The following is a 14874-nucleotide window of genomic DNA, read 5'->3' as shown; positions in this document are numbered from 1 at the left end:
AATTAAGATCCAAGTACCTTTAATTATAATGTGTGTTTTATTGAAAACACTTTAGAATGAGGGGCTTGGAAACTTAAGTTTTACTTGGACCATGATTGTATCATGTGTTATTTTGTGACTGGAAATGTGGTATTCTGAAGTTGTTACAGCTGAGTTTGCACTAGAAGCTTTTTATTATTCCACGTGAGCAGTTTTTGCTTGCACCACCCACACGGCAGCATCACTGCTGAAGTCGCGCTTGTGCGGTTCTTGTTCTCTGAGTGCAGTGGTCAGAGGCCAGTTGAACATGTGTTGAAACATCGAGGTTTGTTTGGAGGCTGGGTTCTTGGTTTGAGGGTTTTCTAGTTGTACGTAGAGAATGTTTGGTTAGCGGCATGATTTTGTTTGCTTCTCATTCTTCTGAAGCCCATTGCCTAGCACTCTTCTGCCTTGATTCTGCATGGTTTTTTTTTTTAAAAACTTGTCATTCTCACACAATTAGATGGGTGCTATTGTCAGTCTTTCGTTTTGTACCTTCTGTAGCAGATGACTAGTGTGAGCCTGAATCAGAGCGCATTCGCTGGAATCAGCAGTTAAGGAGAAAACAGTGAAATAAAAGTGTTAAAATGAAGTTTGGAGAAAGAGAAGTTACATTTCCTGATGATCAATATTACTTGCATAGTAATTACCAAGATTATTGACCTCTTTTATACTGTCTGGCAGTTTTTAGGTTGTGTCTTTCTCAACATCTCTTAACAGTATCCCAAGGATGATGGCAGATAACTAGAGTTATTGTCTTGATTTTTCCCCCCCACCAGATTTCGGCCTATTAAAGGAAGGCAAGAAGAACTCAAGGAAGTAATTGAACGTTTTAAGAAAGATGAGCACTTGGAGAAAGCTTTCAAATGTTTGACTTCAGGCGAATGGGCGCGGCACTGTTTTCTCCACAAGAACAAAATGCAGGAGAAATTATTCAAGGAACATGTAGGTTTATTAATAAGATTAATACTGTTTATCTGCTTGGATACGAGTGAAGGAAACTATAGCCTAAATTTTGGTGAACACTGAAACTTGAAATCAATTTTTTGGCTCTGACCAGCGTGGCTCAGTTGGTTGGGCATCACCCAGCAGGGCAAAAGGTCACCGGTTCAATTCCTGGTCAGGGCACATGCCTGGGTTGTGGGTTTGATCCCCTGTCGGGGCACATGTGAGAGGCACCTGGCTGATGTTCCTCACATCAGTGTTTCTCTCCCTCTTTCCCCTCCTCTCTCTAAATATAAATAAATACAGTTTTTGTGAAACTAATCTTATGAAGATCCAATAATATATAAGACCATTTGTATGACTATACAGTGAGAAAACTATATCATCTAGAAGTTCAGTTCTTTGTGAACTTTTAGAGTAACATAGCCAAGCTGTTAGGTACTCACATACGTGAAATTTTAAAATACCAACTAAGTTTGTTACTTGAGGATCTTAAATGTTTTTATGTTGTTGGTGGCAGTTTGCTTTTATAATTCCAAGAATGTGTAGCAGGATAAACAATATAAAATTAATGTCGAATGCTTTCTGTTTTAGGTGTTCATTTACTTGCGAATGTTTGCAACTGACAGCGGATTTGAAATACTGCCCTGTAACAGATACTCGTCAGAGCAAAATGGGGCCAAGATAGTAGCAACGAAAGAGTGGTAACTGTTACACTAGTATAAACTCATAAAGTTATTTTATTTAAATTCTCTCTTAAATTACTGTGGAAATGCTAAGAAAGTCATAGGCAGGGATGAAACCGGAGCTCACTGTGGGGGAGCCAGTGTAGGGCCAGTGCCCTCGCCCAGAGGCCACGGTCTGGTGACTGTTCCCATCCTCGTCTGTGGAATTAGAAGTCTGAGTTGAGCCAGATTCTCTCTCTAAGCCAAAGTGCTTCCCCCCCCCCGCCCAGTTAAGCCTGGGTGCCTGCTTAGTGACGAGACTAGAAAGGCTGTCAGGGGAGGCCAGGATGGGAAGCCTGGCTTCCAGAGTCAGTCCTTTACTGGCCTGGAGGAAAGGTTAGGTATGAACCCTTCCTTCATGATCCTAGGAAGTTGATGGATGGGAACTTGCTAGCACACTGCCTGCTTAAAAAGTACGCATGTGCGTCAGCGAAGTCCAAGTCCTACTGCTGAGCCCCCTGGGAGGAATAGCAGCCATACGTGAGAGAGAGAGAAATGTGATCGTATGTTCTTTCCTCAAATGCCTGTTCCCTACCTTTTCTCCCAAAAGAAATATGTCGGCCCTCTCATAGACCATCCTAATATATTTTATAGCAGATCCTAATATATTGTAGGGTCAGGTGCCTGAAAACGGAGTGGGTAAAGAGCATTACTACCGGGCTTGGAAGGGTGTGTACATGAGTGTACCTGTGTGTCTCCAGGCAACTTCAGGCCTGCTCATGGGCTCCCGGGGTCCCCTGTGGTGGTGATGGGTGTGGAGGTTTGAGATCTCAGATCCAGAGCTGCTCTATCTAGTACAGTAGCCGCCAGCCCCATGCAGCTCTTGAGCCCTTGCAATGCAGCGAATCTGAACGGAGCAGGGCTGTGAATGTGATGTGTGTGCCAGGCTTTCCTTCAGTTTCCGTTTTCAGTTCTTACACTGACTACCTGCTGAAACTGTGTTTGGGGTATAGTGGGTGGGAACGGGTTACTAGAAGTAATTTCATGTGTTTCTCTTTCACTTTCTCAAAGTGGCTGTTAGACAGTGGAGGACTCTGTGTTGGGCCCTGGTTACTTGTCTGTGGGGTGGCAGCCCCTCAGTTATGTGTCCTCATAGCTCTTCCCTGCTGTTGCACTCATCCGGGCCTCCTTCACCCGCTGCCAGCAGGGTGAATTCAGTGCAGCAGGGGTTTCGGTCCTTCTGCTTACAAACCACTGCACCGGGTGCTGCGGGGCGTTCAGAGACAGAGACAGGCTCCTGTCCTGGAGGACGGTCCAGCCTCGGGCAGGGGTGTCGGGGCTTCCTGGTGGGGGGGTCGAAATCTGCTAAGATACGCAGGGCTAGGTCTTCTCAATACTTGGTATTTATTGGTCAGGGTTATGTTATTAAAAGAAGCCTTATTATTTATAATTACTGGTAATTTTTAACATCACATATTTTAAATAGGAAACGAAATGACAAAATAGAATTACTGGTGGGTTGTATTGCCGAACTTTCAGAAATTGAGGAGAACATGCTACTCAGACACGGTGAAAACGACTTCAGTGTCATGTACTCCACGAGGAAGAACTGCGCGCAGCTCTGGCTCGGCCCCGCCGCCTTCATAAACCACGGTGAGCGCCTTTCTCGGGGTGTGGCGCTGGCGTGTCCGACAGAGGGAGGCCTTCGTCTTCCTCTAGAGGAGGGTTAGGAGTGGAATTTCCTCCCGCAAAGTTGTTAAATACTTCTGTAGTTCTAACTTGAGACCTAAACTTCTATCAACTTTGTAAACTTACATGGAAAGCTTATTTCAGATTTCTGGAATTGTTCGTGTTTCAGATCTTATCTACAGTTAATTGACTTTATCTTTTGGACATTTTTCAGATTGCAGACCTAACTGTAAGGTAAGCACAAAAATTTTATCTCAAATATTTAGTTTCTGCTTCTGGTGCGAGTTTCTTACATAGTTAATTTTATTTCAGTTTGTGTCAACTGGTCGAGATACAGCATGTGTGAAGGCTCTCAGAGATATTGAACCTGGGGAAGAAATTTCTTGTTACTATGGAGATGGGTTTTTTGGAGAAAACAATGAGTTCTGCGAGTGTTACACTTGTGAAAGGTATGTCATTCATTAAGATGTTCAGCTCTTTCATTCTTTTAACCACCTGATGGTCGTGGGCTTTAAATCCCATTATTTCATCACTTAAATGCAGGGGTAGTTATGTACATCAGAACGTTGCACCCAATCCTGCACGCATGAACAAATCAGAGGGTCCAGAACTTGTAGGTACACTGGCACCTGACCCTTTCACATCCTACTGTTACCAGTGGTTATTCCTACAAATCGATCAGAACTCAAACCTGTGTAAGGGGAGAGTGGGAAGTAAGTTACACACACGTGCGCACAGCCAGGATGGGGTTGTCCCAAAAATGGCAAGTGAAGTCCCACCGCTGACAGTCCTGTACAACCCTGAAGTAGTCTTGTGAGTTACCAAGGTGTGTGCTCTGGAATGTTTGTGTCGAGGCATATGCTCTTTGTAAGCTCCATCACTCAGTGGGGAACCTCTCTGTGTGACCCATCGAGACTCTGGCGTCCTTGTGGGACTCCCCCAGGTCTGCCTTAGCAGCACTGCTGCTCAGCACCTTGCTGGAGGAACCCCTGCCTACCTGAGCTCCCAGAGACAGCTTCACCAGCTCATCCGGGTGGAGCTGCAGGAAGGCTCCATCACAGCCTAGGGCACACTGTCGGCCGCGCTGCCCAGCAAACCTGGGCTTGTTCAGCCCCTGTCACACACCTTGCCCTGTCCTGGACACCACTGATCTCGACTCATTCAGTGCTCACAGCCGTCCTGTGAGAGGGCAGTAGCCATTGCCCCTTGCAGGGGCAGAAACTGAAGTACTGAGCCCAGTCAGCCTAACTTCAGAGCCCTTGTTCTTTTCACTTCATGTTGCTTTTGCAAATACGAGCAACAGTACTGGTTAGGGCCACTTCTCCCACTGAAAACACCCGGCCTGTAGTCCTAGATGGGTAGCATGGTGGGTTCCACAGAGGCCTCATTCTCTTCTTCCCAGGCAGCCAGAGGTTTCCCTATGTTGGCGTGGAGGATAAAACTTACCATTTTCTATATAAAAATGGTGTGAACATTGGTTGGATCTCAGACTAGTCCACAAAAATTAAATTCACTATAGTTGATCAGTGCTTTAAAATCACTTTACAGAGACAGCACAGTGTGGTAGAGTGAGTGCCCGAGTCGGCGTCCCGTGACTCTGCACTTCCTGAGCTCTGCAGTCTTGGGCAGCTTAGCTGCTTTTGTCCCTCAGTTACCTGTCTGCAATTCGAAGGCAACACAAGAAGTTACTCCATAGGTTTGCTGTGAGGATTCAATTAGTTATTTCATGTAAAGTATGTAGAATAGCACATAATTAATACTCAAAAGTAACTGTAAAATTGCATTGTGGTTTCTGGTCATTATTACAATAGAAACTCCAATAAGTCAGAGATTTGTATTTCTTTTATTTACTTCTATATTCCCCAGCATCCAGAATAATACCTGGCACATAGTAGGGGCTTGATAAATATTTGCTAAATGAATGATTGATGCTAATAAGGTTTTAGAGGCTGTTCTGAAAGTGTAACTATATACACGAGATTCCAAACCGGCCCTGAAGCAGCTCTTTTACTCATTCAGAGCTGCACGTGTCATCATGTTTCTTAGGCATGTTCATTCTCATTATCGAGCCTCGGTTTCTCACGGGTCATTTGGGGTCATCCCTCCTCCTTCACAGGCTGTGTGTGAGCAGTAGGGAGAAACGTGCAAGCCCTTCCCACGTGGAAAGGCCTCGTCCACAGAACAGTATGCACGCTGTCGTCACACCGGTGAGCAGTCTGATCTGAAGGTTGGCTGCAAATATCGTTCAGAGTCTGGTTCAGGGAACACCAGTTAGGTGAGAGGATGAGACTAGTCAAAGGAGCTCATTCGGTTATTCATCAGATACTAACTGAATAGCCACTTTCTGTTAGGCCTGCACGTGCGTGATAAACAAGACTAATAAGCACAGTGTCAGTCGTGAGGGTGGTGTATACACACACCCACACTCACACTGCACTGCGTGCCAGATGGCGAGAAGAGGCGTCCCACCGAGGGGCAGAGAGTGGGCAGTTTTACAGAGGCGCTGAAGCAGCAAGCGGAGTGGCCGGGGTGCGTGGGGGCCCGCACCCACGCTGCGTCATATACCCTCACGCCGCGGCGGTCGCAGCATGTCCCCAGTCAGCGCTGCAGGTTTCCCTCTGGGCCTTGGAGGGGTAAAATCCAGTGAGGGGCCAAATTATTGTAAAGCTTATGCAAAAGTATGGTAGGTAATAGCCAAGAAAAAATTTCTGAAGGGAGCTTTGCCTTAACAAGTATTAAAAGATGCTGTGAAACAATTGTAATCAAAACTTGATACTTACCGGCCAGAAATGGGCAAGTAGGTAAGAGGACATGAGGAGAGTCCTGAAACAGGCGGGCGTGAGGGTGCAGTAGCCTGTCCGCAGGTGCCGGGGGCTGGCTTTCGGCTGCAGCACTGATTGGTGCCTGCTGAGTCCCGCCTTGTTCAAGGGTCAGCTGTCGTTCATTATGTGTCTGGAAGAAAACAGCTAAATCCCCATCCTCACACCGTATAAAAATAAATTCCAGATGGATTAAGAGTTTAAATTTTGAAATACAATGCAAAACTATTAGAACAGTTTAGGAAAATATATGTCTAACATTGGGTTAGTAGTATTCTTTTGAAAGAAGACAAGAAACTGTAAATACTGAAATTTTGAATGGCTGAAAATAAAGTCAAGAACAAACAATAAACCGAAGTGGGAAACAGTACACACACGAAGAGTTAGTGTCGCACTAACAAAAACTGCAGTAAGCTCCTGGGGAAAGACAGACCGCGGTAGTAAAGAAAGGTAGGCAGAGTGCAGCACGGGAAATGACGACCAGAAATGAGGAAGTTGAAACAGTCAGGTGTCCGTGTTCACTGTCAGGGGGCAAAGTTTGAGGCCCGCGCCGCATCCTGCTGGTGAGAACGTGGAGAAACAGGTACGGTGTTGTCGGGGCCGTGAAGAGCTGTGACCTTTTGGGAAGGTAATCTGGCAGTATGCGTCAGAAGTAAGTGTACCATTTACTTGGCAGGCAGTCCCATATGGAAGAATCTGTCCTATGGAAATATGGGCAGTAGTTTATGGATTTGGTTTCAAGAGCAGTGTGGCAGCTGTGTTCACGGTGGCAAGTGGGAAAGATAGCCGGCAAGGTTCAGTGTCCACCACTTTTAAAACACGTTCTGTCCCAGTTAATTTGCCTGCGCTGTGTTGATGGTGGTAAAGCTGGTTGCTGAGTGAATGCATGTATTGTCGTGCTGATTCGGATCACTCAGAAAACACCGACAATGTAGATGGGTGTGCAGACTGGGGTGAGGAGGTGGAAGCTGAGGTGCCAGCAGGTGGGGAGCACTGGTCCCTCAGGGTTGTGGGGCTGCAGGGGGTTGGGAAGCACCATCAGTTTCCACCTCCCAGATGTTTATGTCCTGGGCGGTCTGGCTCGTTGCAGCAAGCCTGAGCACGCGTCTCTCTCCGGGGTTAGAAAGAAGTGAGGGTAGTAGAGAAGCAGGTGAATAGTAGAGTTTTACTTAAAAAAAAAAAAAAAAACCTCCTAATTTCCAGATAAAATAATTCCATTACAATCACTTATTTTGTGTTTAAGCATAATTTTAAGTGTGGCTCATCTTTCAGAAATGCTATGTGTTATGGTAAAAGGACATGGAATATCTGAAAATAATTTATTACTTTCTTTATCCACATCAAATGAAATGGCTTTGGGATTTGTGGGTTTATTCTCTGGGAGTGTTTTGGGATGGAGTTGAGTATAATTGATTGCCTGGCTTGGTGAGACTTTTCGGTGCACTTTTTGAATGAAAGAATTGAGGCAGTCCCACAGTAAGTTTTTTATTTTTACAAATGCATTAATAAAAATTCTAGGTGCTTTCTGTGAAGGCAAAGAAAGCAGAAAGCAAGAATTCTTACTTTACTTATCAAAAATAGTTTCCACTTTAGGGTTAGGTCTGTGCTTCCTAGCATTAAGAGTTAGGAGGGTGGGGAGAGAAAAAAGAACTCTTGTTGTCCCTTAGCAAAAAGTCACATCACACACTCATTGCTTGGGAGGAGGAAATCAGTCATGTGGGGTCTCACGCAGGGCAAGATTGCTTTCATACCAGAGGATATTCACAATTTGACCACAAGGTCAGAAGCTGTTACTGTATGGCTTTTCTTTTAACAAGCTAAGGCCAATAAGAGGCAAGCCACAGAAGGCAATTTTAATTTTAGCCCAACAGATTTCTCACTTCTTAAATGCAACAGGTAGTGCTTTTTTAAAAACCTCTTTCATGTATAATTTATTCTTTTGAATAGAGATGAGTAGAAATTTCCCTTTATACGCTGAATAAAGATTTGCAAAACCAGATTCATTTAGGAAGTTTAGGAACTCTCCTGTTAAGTATCCTCACTTCAGAAGAATTTATATAAATACCAATAATAGTAAAAGCAGGTTAGAAATTATTCTTATCCTGTAGTAAAAGCAAGTCTCTTAATGTCTTGTATACAGTAACATTTTATTAACTTGATTATGGTCATTTGTTCATTCAATAGCTTTAAAGGAATTACTTAACAGGCTGTTTTTGTTCCCAAAGTCAGATTTTCACTAAGATAGCCTAGCCTCTGATACAGCATTTCAGTGGGGGCTTGTTTGTGTTGAACATTAAGTTCTAACTAAATAATGACTTAATTTATGGAAATTGTCTGGTTTCGTTTTTTAATTTCTTAATTCTCAGTTTTTAGTAATGTAGTGTTAAACTGTGTAGAACAAAGCTGGACTGTAATTAACAGGTGGTTATTTGAGCCACAATTTAGACCACAATATATTTCTATATGTACAGAAATGGTAAATTTCACCAGCCAGTTTTGAAATCGAAGAACCAGTTATTTATTGTTACCTACACATAATTCTCCTGGGCCCAGTAGCTTCTCGTGGGAGATTAATAATTGATAGCAGCCGTCACAGCTTGCTGTAAATTTCATACCCTCTTTCAGTTCTTTGGGAGCCCTGGCCCTGGCAGACCCCAGGGGTGGCGGAGGGGCCTGGGGCCTGCAGCCCGTGGCCAGTAAGTGCACTGCTTGTGTGACGTGTGCTCTTTTCTCTTTCAGACGGGGAACTGGTGCTTTTAAATCCAGAGTGGGACTACCTGCGCCTGCTCCTGTTATCAATAGCAAATACGGACTCAGAGAAACAGACAAACGTTTAAATAGGCTTAAAAAGTTAGGGGACAGCAGCAAAAATTCAGACAGTCAGTCTGTCAGCTCTAACACTGATGCAGACACCACTCAGGAAAAAAACAATGCAAGTAAGTAAGGGACCTTTGATAAGCATATCTTCTTTTGTTTCTTTTTTTTTTAAGTGTTTCAACACAATTTGTTTCCTGAAGTGTGTGCTTCAATAGTTTTGATCTTTTAAATATTGAGAGACACCCTGGGTCTTCAGCAGCATCACAAGGTTCTAGAAATGATCTGCCCACAAAAGCGGTCTGTGTCCCACCTGCAGATTCAGTATGCTCCCCTAGACCAATTGCTCTGCTTTCCTTGAATACTTGGTAACTGGATTTTACATGTTTCGTCATGTGTTCCAGGGTCGTCATATGTATTACACATATCATATATGACATTATATGTGGCATGGCTATGTTTGTGTGTTATGCACACCTTGAGAGCAACATTCTCATGGTGTGTTAGCTTCACCACAATGAAGTGGCTCCGAGCAGATAGGACTGACGGACTCACACAGGCGCACACGTGTCCCCATGCCCAGCCCGCTGTTAGGACGGCTGAGGGACTTGGGGGGCTCGTAGCTTCTGGCTTCAAGGTTTACTTGCCTTTTTCAAAATGAACTGACCCAGTTCACCGCCAGTTACCAGATTCAGATTGTGATAACGGAGCATTTTAAATGTCCCTTCACTGTGACATATTAGCCGCTACCAAAAAGTAGCAGGGTGAGAAGGAGAAAGAAGCAAGCTTTAAGATACCAGTTGGGGGTGTGGGGGAGAAGACCTAATGGAACTGGAAAAAGAATGAAGAATACAGAGAAAAGAAAAAGAAAGCCTAAACAAAGAAGGAAAACACGTTGTCTTGGAGCTCGGAAGGCCTGGGACCATTCCGAACGCTGCTGTTTCCATCTGGGTGACACCGATGTCCTCTGGTCCCACCGAAGTAGAGGCTCTTCAGTCTGACTTATCTCTGACGGGGATGGAGTTTGAAAGTTTTGACTTGGTGATCCTCAAAGTCTGCCTGTTTTGGCACTAAATGTTCATAGGTACTTCTTGGCACCTAAATATCCTCTGAGATCTGGTTATTTTAGGCTCTTCTCCCTCTCCACGTTTTCAGCCCAGCACTGGGTGCTGCCCTCCCTCCCTCGCAGAAACTCCCGAAGGAAAGGGAAAGTGTCTCCCGTGATGGCGAAGGTCAATGCTGAGAATTCCCAAATCCACCTGCTGCTGGGAGTCAGGACAGACGTAACCTCTGCAGTGTAACAGTAACCCTGTGCATCCAGTCCCCTTTATAATGTCCAGAGTGAACAAGACGAGCGAGAGCAGTTAGTCCGTCGCTCGCTGTGGACCGTTGGTTCTGATAATAAACACAGCACAATCAATGCTTGTTTTCTGAGTCTGGTTCCTGGGTGACACTGGAGAGTTGTGAAACCTGTGTGTGGGGACTGCCACAGCGCTGTCCCATTGAGTGGCTCTGTGGCATTCCGGGGGGTGTTTTGTGTTTTTATGCATTAACTGCGTTTCCGATGTAAAGATTCTGAATTTTCAACACCACAGTTTAAAAGATTAGAATACAAATATTTTTCAGAAGGTGTTGAGTGTGCTATACTATGTGAGCATCAGGGAATATTTGCCAATGAACCAAATACTTAAAAAAATTTTTTTTAACTTTCAGAGAGAAGGGAGGGGAGAGGGAGAAACATCAGTGTGTAAGAGAGACAGCGATCTATTCCCTTTTGCACACTCCCAGCTGTGGACTTGGCCCACAACCCAGGCTTGTCTGGGATTTAGCAGCTGACAGGAACTGCTTTCCTTGAGCAGTGTGTATATTCTTTTTAAAGAAACATTTCTGCCTAGTGAAAAGAAAAATTATTTCTTCCATGCAGATCCATTTTCATAAGGTACATGAGAGCCACAACCTGTTTGCTTTAGCATCCAGAGAGAGGAGACTAGAAGAAATCCATTTTTACAAATAAACTTCACAAGCCTGAATTATGCCATTATTGAAAGATTCTGCTTTTTCAGGTCTCTTGTGCCTCGATGTCTGGGCCACCCCCTGTAGTCAGTGCCCTGGTACAGGATGTGTGTCACTGCAAATGCCACAAGCTGGTACAGGACCCAGAAGACTTGGCCAGCGCGTTAAGTCTCTGAACTGAGGAGAGCCTGTCCCAGAGGCGGGGGCTGTTCCCTGCTCCTCAGTCTCGCCTGTCGTAGGTAGCACTCCCCAGCCTGAACGCAGGGGTCTGCTTCAGGCCCCGGCCCGAGGCCTGCTCCTGGCAGCCACCGTCAGTCTGTGTTGGCCACGGAAGGTGGGAGCTGCTGGCTCAAGTTCTGAGGTGTCAGCTGTACGTGGTCCTTGGATTAGCTCGGTTCATGCCGACAGTGTGCGTACCTGGGGCTTTTCCGTCCAGATGCAGCCCTGGCACTCAGGAAGCCTCCATGTCATTTTTCTGCTCTTGCATCTGGCTGTAATTCCTGACACCCACGCAGAGCTGCCTTATGATTTTGAAGACACCCAGAAATGACCGTGATGGCCATGCTGTGCCTCCTTTACCTATATGAGTTGGGACTGGCGTACCTTAGAAGCAGTGCCTAAGAACTTGGGATCTTGTCCTACCTGGCGTGGCTTAGTGGATTGTGCACTGGCCTGTGAACCAAGGGGTCATTGATTGGGTTCCCAGTCAGGGCACATGCCTGGGCCACAGGCCGGGTCGAGAGGCAACCCACACATAGATATTTCTCTCCCTCCCCCTCTCCCAAATAAATAAATAAATAAATAAATAAATAAATAAAATCTTAAAAAAAAAAAAAACTAACTTAAGATCTTGAACTACAGAGCTCAGTGCAAATCCCATCTCTGCCCCTCACCAGATGGACAGTCTTAGGCACGTGAGATCAATGTGAGCATGGTTCTCGCACAGCACGTGCTATGTGATCATTGCAAAGAATGTAGCTCCACCTAAAATCACAGTTTCAGTTTATGCATTTGGGGCTCGTCCTGGACATGGACAGCAGGGAAGAGTCACAGGTGGTGTGTCAGTGCAGGCACCAGGGTGGCCACAGTCAGAGTCCTTAAGTCTCTTCTTTTCCACAGATTTTATTAATGTTTGGTGGGGGGGGAGACATTGATGTGCGAGAGAAACGTCCCTCAGTTGCCTTTGTGTGCCCCAAACCGGGGACCAAATCCACAAGCCAGGCCTGTGCCCCAAGAAGAAGTCCAACCAGTGACCACCTGCTTTGCAGGGTGATGCCCAACCCACTGAGCCGCACCGGTCAGGGCAGAGTCCTTAGTCTCTCATCTCATCTTGGTCACTTTGCTCTCACTTCTGCCCAGCTTGCATATGTCTTTTTTTTTTAACCTTTGACTTAATATACCTTTTAGCTGGACTTCTGAAGAGAGAATGCTTTTTAGGCCAAACGAGAACACACTGTAACATAAACCTAAGTGGAGTCTCTGTTGAAACCACCTGTAGCCTCAAATGCTCTACTTGGTGCTGTTGTGGACACACGCCCAGGTGCTTTGTGAGTGATTCATTGCCATCAGCTAACAGTGATTCCCCGGGAAAGGGGTTCTGGGGGGAGTCCGAACCCAGAATCCCCGTAAAACAAGACACTTGCAGTGGGTTAAAATAGGTGCCCAAGGAAGGGGACGCTCAGGCTTTGTGGGGCACACAGCCAGGGCTTCCTGTCCTACACAGAGAGTCCTGACGGGCTCCCTGGGAGAGGTGTTTTCCTGAGTTGAATCTTAAAAGAGGTGAAGCATTGACCATGTGAAGCATATTCAAAGGAGAGGGAGTTTTATTTTTTTTTAAAAAAACAGCCCTGCCTGGTGTGGCTAGTGGATTGAGTGCAGGCCTGCGAACCAAAGGGTCGCCAGTTCGATTTCCAGTCAGGGCACAGTGCCTGGGTTGCAGGCCACATCTCCAGTAGGGAGTATGTGAGAGGCAACGATGCATTGATCTTTCTCCCTCCCTTCCCGTCACTAAAAATAATAATAATTAAAAAATAAATATATTAGGGCTGTGGCTAGTGTAGATTAAGTGCCGGCCTCCAAACCAAAAGGTTGCCAGTTCGATTCCCAATCAGGTCCATGCCTGGGTTGTAGGCCAGGTCTCCAGTTCAGGGTGTGTGAGGAGCAACCGATGAATGTTTTTCCCGCACATCAGTGTTTCTCTTACTCCTTTTCTCTGCCTCTAAAAATAAGTAAATAAAATATTGTAAAAATTATTTAAACAACAAGTTGGGGGTGAGTGTAGGACTTGTGTAGATGAAATTGGTCGCAGCTGGACCGGGAGGTGGGAAGAAGGGGTGTGAGCATGACCCAGAGTTGTGGACCTGAGTCTCAGGGCAGTGGGTTATCGTAAGGTTGAAAGTGCAGAGGTGACATGGTGTACGTACTAGGAAGGTCATTTTGGCTGCATGGTGGGGAGTGGGCTGTTGGGAAGCAGGCAGGAGGGTGTGGCGGCGGTGGAGAGGTGGACTCCACAGGACCTGGTGGTCAACAGGAGAGGCAGGTAGGGAAGGCAGGCATCCGGAATGCCCCCCTCCCCCCACCCCCGGGGCCTGCTTGGGCAGCCGGGCGGGTTGCGGAGCTGCTAACCCAAAGGCGGAAGTGTAGGAGGAGAAGCAGCCATGAGACTCGGTGGGGAGTTCAAGTTGAGTGTGTTTGCTGAGGGGCTTATCGAACAGCCTTGCAGGGAGGGCCAGATGCCAGTGGGTGTCTGGTGATAGGGATTGATAATGCAGGAGAGAGTCAGGCCGGAGAGAGTGGTTCGGGAACTTCCAGCAGATGGGTGGTAATGGCCGCTGGGGTGGGCGCCTGTCACCGGGAGACCGCTTTCCCAGAGGCCTGAGGAGTGCCGTCTCAGGGCAGTCACAGGGAGAGTGCTCTTGGGGACAGCCAAGGGAAGACGGTTTTCCTGGAAGATGAATGGTGAGCAGTTTCACATCCTGCAAAGCAAGGTAAGGGCCAAAGGTGTTCGCTGGATTTTCTGACCTGCAGGTCGTCAGAGACTGGCCGAGGCCCCCCTGCAGGGCACAGGCTGGGTCCAGACGAGGCCTGTAGCTGCGGAGAGTGCAGGGCGTATGTGTGGTTATGATGTGCAGCTGACGGCGGGTGCAGAGCGGGAGGGGTGGGGAAAGGGAGAGATCCGGTTGAGAACCGCTGGCCTGGTCCTGGAGTGGCCCTTGAAGAGCCGTAGGCCGAACAGAGGACCACCACAGCTACCCCGAGAAGACGGAGCGCACAACACTGGTGGGCGCAGACCTCCGTAAGCATCTCTCCTTGGTCGGCCTCGAAGGAAGCCCTGGAGGCAGAAAGAAATTGTTTAGCCAAAGAACTCCCAGAATACCCTTACATTTTAAAAATAATTTCATGCAAATTCTGTGTCCAGCTTACATCAGCGTTCCAGTGGAGTGGTGTCCAAACCTGACTACTGTTCAAAAGATAGTGGCCTGCTTGGGAACAGCCCACACAGACAGACAGTGAGTCTCAGGCCTGGGAATCCTGCTGGTTTGGGTACCTCGGCGCCATTTAAGAGCCAGTCTCGAGTATAGAGCCCTCTGTTCTCGATGGCGTGGTCCTTTGGGAAAGCTTGTTACTCATTCTTGCTCTTCTGAATAAGAACGAATGGTAGCTGATTGCCTAGCCATGCAGAAGAAACAGCGGTTGCTTGGCAACCCTCAGGCATGGGGTAAGCAGCAGTCTGTCGGGCAGGGTGCTGGGCTTGCCCACATGCGTCGTTTCCTTCTCCGTCGTTTCTGGTGGGAGGCGGTGGTTATTAGATCCTCTCAGCTTCTGCAGTGAATGAGTGGAAGGGGAGTGTGGGTGGGTGGGGGTTCCCAGGGTTTCCAGGTGGGGAATGCGGGGAGCTGACTGAGTGGACT

At 46.7% G+C, this 14874-nt stretch overlaps 1 protein-coding gene across 6 annotated transcripts in view; it reads left to right on the top strand.

The window, feature by feature from the left end:
- The window catches only part of KMT5B (lysine methyltransferase 5B), a 51838-nt gene that overhangs the window by 33694 nt on the left and 3270 nt on the right, over positions 1–14874 (top strand). For 5 of the 6 annotated variants that reach the window (XM_037135228.2, XM_037135224.2, XM_037135227.2 and 2 more), the window contains 6 exons: positions 798–963; positions 1558–1667; positions 3115–3281; positions 3532–3551; positions 3630–3766; positions 8876–9072. In XM_037135228.2, the coding sequence (XP_036991123.2) occupies positions 798–963; positions 1558–1667; positions 3115–3281; positions 3532–3551; positions 3630–3766; positions 8876–9072 (797 nt within the window). Of the gene's footprint in view, positions 1–797; positions 964–1557; positions 1668–3114; positions 3282–3531; positions 3552–3629; positions 3767–8875; positions 9073–10105; positions 10371–14874 lie in introns of those variants that run through there. The other variant, XM_037135231.2, reaches the window with a different exon arrangement.

The sequence above is a fragment of the Artibeus jamaicensis genome, unplaced genomic scaffold (assembly GCF_021234435.1).
Source record: "Artibeus jamaicensis isolate MK-2021 breed Jamaican fruit bat unplaced genomic scaffold, CSHL_Jam_final contig_3109, whole genome shotgun sequence".
Classification (NCBI taxonomy): domain Eukaryota; kingdom Metazoa; phylum Chordata; class Mammalia; order Chiroptera; family Phyllostomidae; genus Artibeus; species Artibeus jamaicensis.
The sequence above is the reverse complement of the archived record's forward strand: the minus strand, read 5'-3'. Positions and strand labels throughout refer to the sequence as shown.